Source organism: Cnephaeus nilssonii, assembly GCF_951640355.1.
Source record: "Cnephaeus nilssonii genome assembly, chromosome: 16".
Taxonomy (NCBI): domain Eukaryota; kingdom Metazoa; phylum Chordata; class Mammalia; order Chiroptera; family Vespertilionidae; genus Cnephaeus; species Cnephaeus nilssonii.
The window spans coordinates 21,636,835-21,647,650 of NC_137087.1; the positions used below are offsets into that span (position 1 = coordinate 21,636,835).

Below are 10,816 nucleotides of genomic sequence, written 5' to 3' on the forward strand. Positions count from 1 at the left end.
TAAACAATCATCTACACTATGTGAAAATATCTGTGAGGGCTGATTTCTATACCTACTCACCTTTTTGATCTCTCTTGTTCAGTAAGTTTCTCTTCTTCAGGAAGAAAATGCTCAGTAGGATCAAGAGGAGGACTCCCAATCTACAAAGAAAAACAAAACTCTAAAATTTTACTGTAAACACCAAGCGCCCTCTTCTGGAAGAACTGGAGAAATCAAAATTTAAAAGCCCAATATACTTCATTTTTCACTAATTCACTTTCATTTTACCCAAGAAGTAATTTTCTTAACCCATAAAATCTAAAAGAGTCAAAGAATTAAAAGATTTCCTACAAACTCACACTTGACAAAATTTTAATGGCTGTTTCCAGTGAACTTCAAATAAACTAAAAAAAAAAAAAAAAAAACTAAAAAAAAACACACCCTGCTTTTTAGAGAAATAATTTTTAGGTATTTTAAGTCTTTATTTTTAATTTAACTTTATTGTTGCAAGTATTACAGATGTGCCCTTTTTTCCCCCATTGAATCCCTCTACCGTGCCCCTCCAGGTATTTTGTCTTAATTCTGTCTGATAGTCTTTTAAAACCTACATAAGCATGACAATTAGAAAAAATGTATACATCCTTAAAATAATATTGTTCTAAACTGACCACTAATGAAAAATCAAAGTTTTAAATAATTTTTCTAATATTTTTTCTCAAGGAAATAACTAGATAGATTACCCTTTTTTTAAATTTTTTTTATTGATTTAGAGAGAAAGAGAAACATCAATTTGTTGTTCCACTTATTTTTGCATTCATTGGTTGATTTTTGTTGTTAGAACAACTCAGCAAAATAAAATTCCCGTTTATTGATGGACAACATTGTTTCACACATACATCAAAACATGCCAAAAAAATAGCAACTGCATAGACAAAAAAAGGGGGGAAAAAACCTTTTTAACAATCTCATATAAACCAACTACTTATAGTACAGCTAAGTACATACACAAAAAGTTACTGGAATACTCGGAATAAGACTGTTTTGGTTGTTGTTGTTTTTGCTTTTTTTTACAAGGTTTTTTTCACACCACGAGTAAAGTCAGAAGTAGGACAGTGAATGACCCAAAGGCTGGTTTGGTCATCCCAACATCATTAAAAATGGCTGACCCCTAACAATATGTACAGAAATATAAAATGTAAATAAAAAATACAAATTTTCCTTTTTAAAGTTCTTAAAAAAAAAAAAAAAAAGCAGGGCCTTGTAAGTTTTGGTTCTTTTTTTCCTCCCGTTGCAAATTCACGTTGTGGTTTTGGTTGGGTGGTAAAGAGTGCATGTCACCTGCAGGTGGCGCTGCCCAAGTTGGGTGGGTGATTGGTGGGTGGGTGGTTGGTCAGGCAGGGGTGAGAGTCTCTACTTGAAGGTGACCATGTTTAGATTATGGGAAGTGGAGGGTGAATAGGTCACAGAGGCCTTTTATTTTTAGTTTAACTTTTCCTTTTTTGCTATCTAGTCATCCTTATCATCTTCAGCTGCCCATTTGCCCGTAGATGCTTCCTTATCTTCATCTCCATCCTCTTCCTCACCATCACCTTCCTCTTTCTCCTCCCCTCCTTTTTCTATCTCATTGTCAGCCTCCTACTCTCCATCTTCCTCATCAGCGTTCCCATTCGCAGGTGCATCTCTTCCATTTTCTGCCTCCTCTTCAACTTCCTTCTTTAAGTCCTTGGTGGTGATCTTGGAGCTGGTGTCCACAGCCATGTCTGGAACAGTGGGGCACGCCAGTAATCGGATGCAGCGGATTTTTTTTTTAAAGTGAGAGTTGGAGGACTCTGGCGAAGAAGCTACTGGAGTCCCAGGTGGCAGAGGAGGCCCGCGGTGGAGGTGGCTGTAGCCAGCGGAGAGGCAGCCACAGAAGAATGCAAAGATGGCTTTTCAGAGCAGCCAGTTTCATTGGTTGATTCTTGTATGTGCCCTGACTGGGGATGGAATCCCCAACCTTGAGGTATTGGGACGACGCTCTGACCAGCTGAGCTAGCAGGCCAGGGCTGATTACCCTCTTTCAATACAGGGACATTAAAAACAGTTATTCTTGCCAGGCCTGCGTGGCTCAGTGGTTGAGCTTACACCTATGAACAAGGAGGTGACAGTTCGACTCCCGGTCAGGGCAGGTGTCTGGGCTATGGGCTCGATTTCTAGTGTGGGTGTGCAGGAGGCAGCCAATCAATGATTCTCATCATTGATGTCTCTCTCTCTCTCCCTCTCCCTTCCTCTCTGAAATCAATAAAATATATATTTTAAAAAGCAACAAAACAGTGATTCCACTGTTTATTGCCTTCAGCTTCTGCTTCCTCCTCTGTAAAATAGTGTACCTTCCTCATAAGGATGCTAGGAGGATTCAATACAACCCCATCTTAAATCTTCCAAAAGAACAGTTACTTAACCTCTGCCTAATTCTACTTGTTTGAGAATAGTCCCAACTACAAGCCCACCCATACTTTAAACTGAATTCACTAAACTCCCAATAGAAACAATACTTCCCGTTTTAAAAAAAAGTGATCTTATATTTTGTATGCAGACAATAAAAGCATCATGACTTGGGGTCCTAGAATTCACAGAAAGTGAAAATTACTAAGATAGGAAGCAAGGCCAAAGGCAAACACAATAGATTTTTAATTCTGCAAAAACTATCTCAACAATTTTAAGGGCTGCTTAGTATGCTTACCCCTGTCTTAATGAGGGGAATTAGTCAATTGTTTTATGTACGTACTTCACTGTTCTGACTATCACACTTTACGTGTAACACTGGCAGTTAAATCAGTCTCTTAACTAAAACAGAGGTATAAAAATACAGAGTGGCCTGAACTGTGTGGCTCAGTTGGTGGGGTGTCATCCCATGCACCAAAAAGGTCACTGGTTCCATTCTCAGTCAGGGCACATGCCTGGGTTGCAGGCTCGATCCCCAGTAGGGGGTATACAGAAGGCAAGTGATTGATATTTCTCTCTCTCTCCCCCTTACCCCTCCTCTCTCTCTTAAATCAATAAAAACATTTTTTTAAAAGTACACAGTATTTTGCTACATGTTTTATGTTTCCTTATTAATACTAGTTTTGAATGAAATATTACAGGTTTTTGGTATCTTTACATTTTAATTTAACAAATTCATGTATTAAGAGTGAGAGCCTTAAAATCATAAACAGAGACTAACATCTCAATTTGGCTTTGTGGTTCTCTGCTCTTCTTAGAACTTAAGGAGGAAAGTTATAACACCAAGGTAGAAGACCCATGACTTTTAAAATTTTCCAATTTGGGAATATATACATCAGGGAAAAAAGCTTTAATTGCCTTTAAACATATATTCTAAATTAAACTGACAAAGCAGTACAACCACTATGGAAAAGTGTGGAGTTTACGCAAAAAATTAAAAATGCCATTTGACCTAGTGACCCCCACTTCTAGGAATATACCCTAAGAAGCCTGATATACCAATCAGAAAGAATATATGTACCCCTATGTTCATAGCAGCACAATTTACAATAGCTAAGATCTGGAAAGAGCCCAAGTGCCCCTCAGTAGATGAATGGATAAAAATGCTGTGGTACATTTACACAAAGGAATACTATGCAGCTGTAAAAAAAGAAGGATCTCTTACCCTTTAAGAGCATGGAGGGACCTGGAGAGTATTATGTTAAGTGAAATAAGCCAGTCAGAGAAACACAAGTATCATATGATCTCATTTACATGGAATCTAATGAACAAAATAAACTGATGAACAAAACAGACCCAGAGACACTGAAGCATGCAAAAGACTGATGTATTTCAGAGGGAAAAGAAGGGGTGGAAGAAATTAATCAAAGAACTTATAAGCATACTAGAGGCCTGGTGCATGGATTCGTGCACTTTGAAAGGAAATTAATTAGAATATTTTAATATTGCTATTCACCCTTTCTCTATAATAGAAATGTCAACCAAATTCATGATCAACAATGACAGATGGAAACACATGCATGCGCTTGGCGCCAGCGAGGGCTTTATATGTATCATGCATGCACGAGTCAACTTAGCCTTTTATGTATATATATAAACTTGCTTAGTTAGACCTGCTTTCTGATTTAACTAAACTTTTTCCAGCTCAGTGAAGCACCCCAACTTCTCTTTCAAGTAATTGTCAGCAACACAGCAGTAAATATCAACATGAAGCAGATTATTATTGTAGATCACACAGGGAGAAAAAAGAGTAAAATATTTAACTGCAGCAGAGTTTGACTATATTATTATTGTAGATCACACAGTGAGAAAACCTGAAGTCATTTTCAAGGTCCACCATTTCTTTTTTTCAATAGAGTCAAGTTTCTAAACTTTCTAAATCTCCATTTTTCGGCTAATGAAAAGAAATAGGTTTCTACTGAGTCTCCTATACACCTACTCCAGGACTTCTGTGAGGATCAAATGAAATAAGGCACGGGAAAACATTTCACAAACATTTGGTTAAAGTGTAAAATGTTTGCACCTGGCTATAAATAAAGCAAGTCGTATTCTTGGGCTGAAGAAACTCCAAGGAGGCTAGTCATTAGGGAGAGGAAGCCGGGTATTGCTATGTGACATCATTACCTGGCGCCCACAGCAACAGTTTCCGGGCTGGGCTGGGCTGGGGTCCACATTTTGCACCATGGGGTCTTGGCAGCATTGACTGCGATTTGGTGGGGTGTCACTCCAGGGTGGTGGCGGAGCCTGTGTCCCACTTGGGGGAAGTCGAGTGTTGGTTTGTCGGCACCAGGTCCATGGTGCAGGCCAGTGCGTGTCATGGCAGCTCCTACGTTGAGCATCTGCCCCCTGGTGGTCAGTGCGCATGATAGCTACCAGTCGGATGGTCAGAGGGACACTTAGCCTTTTCTATATAGACTACAGGCCCGGTGCATGGATTCATGCACCAGTGGGGTCCCTCGGCCTGGCCTGTGCCCTCTTGCAATCTGGGACCCCTCGGGGGATGTTGGGCTGCCAGTTTCGACCTGGTCCCCACAGGTCCCCATAGGCCAGGCTGAGAGACCCCACTGGTGCACGAATCTGTGCACCAGGCCTCTAGTATGCATATAAGATCTTTGGTTACTCTCTTCCCGCCCTCCCCCCTCCTCCCTTCCCTCTGAGATTCATCAGTCTGTTTCATGTTTCCATGCCTCTGCGTTGAGCATCTGCCCCCTGGTGGTCAGTGCGCATCATAGCTACTAGTCAAACAGTCGCTTAGGCTTTTATATATAGATAGATATGCATAACCCATGGATACAAACAATAGTGCAGTGAAGGACTGTGGAAGGAACAGGAGTAGGGTAGAGGGAGTTAATGGCGAAGGGGGGACATCTGTAATACTTTCAACAATAAAGATACATTTTTTTAAAAAGAGAGCAGGAAGGAGAGTAAAACCAGTTTTAGTTGAGCACCTACTATGTGCCAAGTACCATCTTATACCTATGTTAGTTCATTCTTTGACCAATGCTTCAAGGGTGCAAGTATCATTATTTCCATTTCACACATGAGGACTCTGAGGCCCAGAGAAGTAGAATGACTTATTGGAAGGCTATATGGTTAATAGGTTCAGGATTCAAACTCAGATATGTATACAAAGTCTTTGCTCTCCCTACCCCATGAAAATAATAATAATAAAATTATAAACTGACAAAGCAAATAGGAATGCTCAATCTGTAGATTCTGCTTACAGTGCATTCCTTCTATCTGCTCTCATCATTTTGACACTACACTGTCCTTCAAGGAGCACTGAGCACTTGTGTTCTACACTAAGTCCAACTACTAAGTGAGACAGCAGAGTCTAGGTTAAAAGTACGGGTTCTGGAATCAGATTGTGCGGATTAGAATCCCAACTTCACAATTTACTAGTGTGTGGAGACAAGTAACTTAATCCCTTGTGGTCTGTTTTCTCATCTCTAAAATAAGAATAATAAAAATATCCACCTCAGAAGATGCCATGAGGATTAAATGAGTTAAAATTTGTAAATCACTTATAACAGTGTCTGCAAGTACAGCTATTAGGTGACTGACTACCTAGACAGCTCTATAGAGAGGTCCCTAAGTATACTGAGGAGTCATACACAAATATTATGAGTAAGGAATTCTTAACATCAGTTCTTGATTAGTTTCAATCAAATCTTAAAATTTATCTTGACATGCAACATACCTCTTTCATATACTGAAGATACAGTGCTTCTGATGAGTCTAGGTAAGCTTGTGCTGTTTCAATTTCTTCTCTTTCAGACCACAAGATACCCAGATTATTCTGGAAAATAAAGAGAAATAATGACAATATAAATCTCCTAGTAAAAGTAACTTTTAGTTTCAAAGTCAATATTTTCCTACCAAACAGTACTGGAGTCTGATTAACAATGAATTATTCCCGCCCTGGCTGGTTTTGCTCAGTGGATAGAGCACTGGCCTGTGGACTAAGGAGTCCTGGGTTCGATTCTAGTCAGGGGCACATGCCCGGGTGGCGGGCTCGATCCCTATTAGGGGGCATGCAGGATTCTCTCTCATCATTGATGTTTCTATCTCTTTCCCTCTCCCTTCCTCTCTGAAATAAATAAAAATATATTTTTTAAAAAAACAATGAATTATTCCCAATATTGTCCTTATGTAGTGTAAACAGCTACTGATGGATCCCTAATGATCCCTGCCTCCTGGTATTCATGCCTTGTTGTATAATCTTTTCCCCTTAAGTATGGGCTGGATTTAGTAGCTTGCTTCTAACAAACAGAACACGGCAAAAGTGATAGAAGGTCTCTTCCAAGATTAAGTTACAGAACACTGTTCCACTTGAGGTGCTCCTCTCCCACTCTCTCTGAGGGACGTCAACTGCCATGTGGTGGCTGTGCATAGACTCACATGGCAAGGAACTGAGGGAGGTCAACTGAAGCCCTCAGACCAACAGCCTGTAAGGAACTGAATCCTGCCAACAATCCCATGAGAGTTTGGAAGACCCTCCTTCAGTTGACCCTTCAAGTGCAGCCTCAACAGGCCAACAATGGGATGAGAGACCTTGAACCAGAGCAACCAGCTAAGCCATACCTAGATTCCTGAAATAAAAGTTCTTTCTTCAAGATCCTAACTTTGGGGGTAAAATTGTATCACTGTATCAATAGATAGTACACACCAAGACAAAAATGAGCCAGAAACATGTTTTCAAATATCTACAATCTCCAGAGGCCTCTTAACAGTTACTGTTTGGTTCAAGCCTGAAGAAAGGGAGGTGAGCTCTCAAATTCCAATTATTCAAATTATGTTATGAAAACTGGAGATGCTATATGCCTTTACTCATCAGTTAAGTCAGATTCCTAATGTTTATCATTTCAAAAAATAAAACATGTTTGTAATTTCCAGAGTTCTTAAATTATATAGCTTTGTAATTATATCCAGTCAACTAAAAATTCTTCATTTGTAGTGTCTTTTCTTGTATCGATCACTTCCCTTTGATTTCCATAGCACAAACTTCCTTCTGCTACCATGAAGGTGCTAAGAAATTGATTAGATTTGGGGTAATATGCTAAATAACATTTTTAAAACTAAGCCAGTTTGTCCCCTGGCATGTGACTCTCTATCAGGCACTTTACAGAGCAAATCAGGACTGTCTAGATGGTCAAAACTCAAGACTGGATGCCTAGCTAACCTTTAGAAAACAGGGTTAGACTGCCTCCCACCCCTTGGGATAGTCCTTCAGGCACAAGGAAACTTCAGAGGCTGGGTTTCTACCACCTCTTGCTTACTTCCCTAGGGAAGGGCACAGGATAAGGAAACAAAGAGGTTTTCGGTGTATTTTTCTAAAAATACATTTTACTGATTTTTTAGAGAGAGAGGAAGGAAGAGGGATAGAAATATCCATGAAAAAGAAACATTATCAATCAGCTGCCTTCTGCATGCCCCCCAAAGGGGAGCGAATCCACAACCCGGGCATGTGCCCTGACTGGGAATCAAACTGGTGGCCTCTTGGTTCCTGGTTCGATGCTCAGCTGCTGCCAGGCACAAAGAGTTTTTAATAAAGATTAACCTGTGGTCCACAGAACCACAAGGTACCCATTAATAGAATTCAGCGTCTACGAATATGGATGGAAAAATCATTTCAACTTATTTTTACTATGTTCTACTAAAATTTAGCATTTTTTTAAATTATGAAAGCAGGAAACAAAATGCAGCAATATTCCCTGGCTGGTGTGGCTCTATGGTCAGAGCATCAGCCTGAGGACCTTAGGGTAGTGGGTTCGATTCCTGCTCAAGGGCACATACCTGGGTTGCAGGTTCATCCCTGCCCGGGTCAGGGCATGTGCAGGAGGTAACCAATTGGTATCTCTCTTTCTCTGTCTCTCTTTGTCTCTCTCTGGTTCTCTCCCCTCCCCCTTCCTTTCCTCCCTGCCTTCCGCTTTCTCTAAAAATCAATGGAAAAATGTCCTTGGGTGAAGATTAACAACAACAACAAAAGCAATATTATAGTACCTGAGATTTTGTGACCAATAAAAGTGAAAAAAAATCTTAATGTTACAATTTGCTGATCTCAAAATATTTATATTCATTACTACTTTAAAATTATGAACATTGCCCAGCTGGCACGGCGTCAACCTATGAACCTGGATGTCATGGTTCAAATCCCAGGATGGGGTGTGCAGGAGGCAGCCAATCAATGATTCTCTCTCATCACTGATGTTTCTATTCTCTCATCACTGATGTTTCTCTCTCTCCCTTTCCCTTCCTCTCTGAAATAAATAAAAATATATTAAAAAATAAAATAAAATTATGGACATTAGACACATCATTAGTTATTGTTTAACATCTTTTAAAAAATATTTTGAGTCCTAGCTGGACTGCTCAGTTGGTTGGAGTGTTGTTCCATACACCAAAAGGTTATGAGTTCAATTCCTGGTCAGGGCACATACTTAGGTTGTGGGTTTGATTCCTGGTTTTGGTGCATAACAATTGATGTTTCTCTCTCATATGAATGTTTCTCTCTCTCTCTCTCTCTCTCTCTCTCTCTCTCTCTCTCTCTCTCTCTCTCCCCTTTCTCTAAAATCAATGAAAACATATCCTTAGGTGAGAATTAAAATATATGTGTTGATAATGTTTATATTACTGGTTCCTTTAATATTCTTTTATATTTTATTAAAATCATTAGTCTGTTTTATGCAATACTAGAGGCCTGGTGCACGAATTCGTGCACGGGTGGGGTCCAGCCAGCCTGCCCCATCTGGGCCGATTGGGACTGGCTGGGGGAGAGGAGGAGCCACATGCGGTTGGCCAGCCGATCCGCCCCCTGGTCAACTGTTCCCTGTCAACTCCTGGTGGAGGGGACCATTTGCCTATTAGCCTTTTATTATATAGGAGAGGCTTCACTAGACTGCAAAAGGGGTATATGGCACAAAAAATGTTTAGAAACCCTAGAGTTTAATGGTGACTTGAGCAAGGGATCTAGAATTGATTTATTTTTAACTCCACAGAGATAACTGCTATTGACATTCTACATGAATTGTTTTTTAAGTATAACATAAATCCTACAATACAACAGAAACTATTGTATCATTCACAGAGCATTAGACCAGGTAGGGGGAAAAGTTGAAAATAAAAACAGCTAAAAAAGTACTACTACTGGTGAATTCCACCAAACATATAAGGAAGAAATAATACCAAACTCTTCTAGAAAAATAAGGAAAGAACACCTCCCATCTCACACTAAATCAAAGACATAACAAGAAAACTACAGACTGATATCCTTCATGAACATAGATACAAAACATATTAACAAAATTTTAGCAAATTGGGTACAAATTGGTCAATCTTAAATTAAGATTAAAATTAGTTTAGATTTTTTTTCTTAGGATTAGAACTGGTGGAGAAAGAGCTGAAAAGGTATTTTACGATTATAAGAGGGCGAAACCAATGCACTGACCACGACTAAGCGAAGCAGCAAGGGAGGTTGAAGTGGGCGATGAGGGTGGAGGAGTTTCCGAGCCGTTTATCCCAAAGCTTCAATCGCGTGGGACAAATTGTGCCTTCCAACATCTGCCTCTGGCCCTGGCGGGAGCTGGGGCCCTCCCCGCCCCCCGCCTCGGCCGCCGGCAGCAGGCCGGCTCTCACCTGCGCCTGGATGTACAGCGAGACGCAGTCGGGCGACAACCGGTACCGGCGCACCAGCCTCAGGCATTTCATCAGATGCTCCTCCCCCGCCGACAGCTCCTCCGTGTCGATGTGGTTCAGCCCGAGGTGGAACTCAATGACCGCCAGCCTCACCGCGCCCTGGGCGACGGGCCCCTCGACCTCCACCGGCTCAGCCAGCAGCCCCAGGGCGGAGTCCCCCGCGCCCACGTCGTCCTCGGCCTGAGGCCGCTCGTCCTCGTCCTCGGGCGCGGGGCCCAGCAGCGCTTTGACCTCTTCCAGCAGAACTCGGGCGCCGTATTTGGACTTGTACGGTTCCTTCTCGGGGTTTTTATGCAGTTCCACCCGCGACAGAGCCAGCGCGGCCTGGAACTTCTCACGAATCTCGGCCCACGAGCCACTCGCCATAGCGGCCTCCGCTGCTCAGGTTTCCCTAATGTTTCCAGTCCGGACTCCCGCCTTCCTTTCTGCTTTACGACACTTCACTTACGGCCCCCGATAGGTCCGGGCACTACATCATTATAGCCAATGAGGTCCGCCAAGGGAACCGCAATATGCTCAGCAGTGACCAATGGGAAGGCGTAGTGATTACCGTAGCAACCGTTGTCATGGAAATGAAGCTGCCAAGGAGGATGGCCCCACCTCCCAGCCCCGCCCTCTGTAATGGTGAATTCCTCTTTCGCTTGGCCCGGTAGAGTTC

The 10,816-nt window shown here is 41.6% G+C and overlaps 1 protein-coding gene and 1 pseudogene across 2 annotated transcripts in view; both read right to left on the bottom strand.

The window, feature by feature from the left end:
* KIFBP (kinesin family binding protein) overlaps positions 1 to 10,561 on the bottom strand; it is a 37,662-nt gene extending 27,101 nt beyond the window's left edge. Inside the window, exons 1-3 of the mRNA XM_079793308.1 lie at positions 10,099 to 10,561; positions 6,164 to 6,262; positions 61 to 140 (exon numbers count right to left, since the gene is read on the bottom strand). Coding sequence (XP_079649434.1) covers positions 61 to 140; positions 6,164 to 6,262; positions 10,099 to 10,524 — 605 coding nt within the window. The 5' untranslated portion in view covers positions 10,525 to 10,561. The remainder of the gene's footprint in view (positions 1 to 60; positions 141 to 6,163; positions 6,263 to 10,098) is intronic.
* On the bottom strand, positions 1,306 to 2,429 carry LOC307112386 (prothymosin alpha-like; annotated as a pseudogene). Its single transcript has one exon. The product of its transcript is annotated as a prothymosin alpha-like (transcript).
* Positions 10,562 to 10,816: the final 255 nt, after the last annotated feature.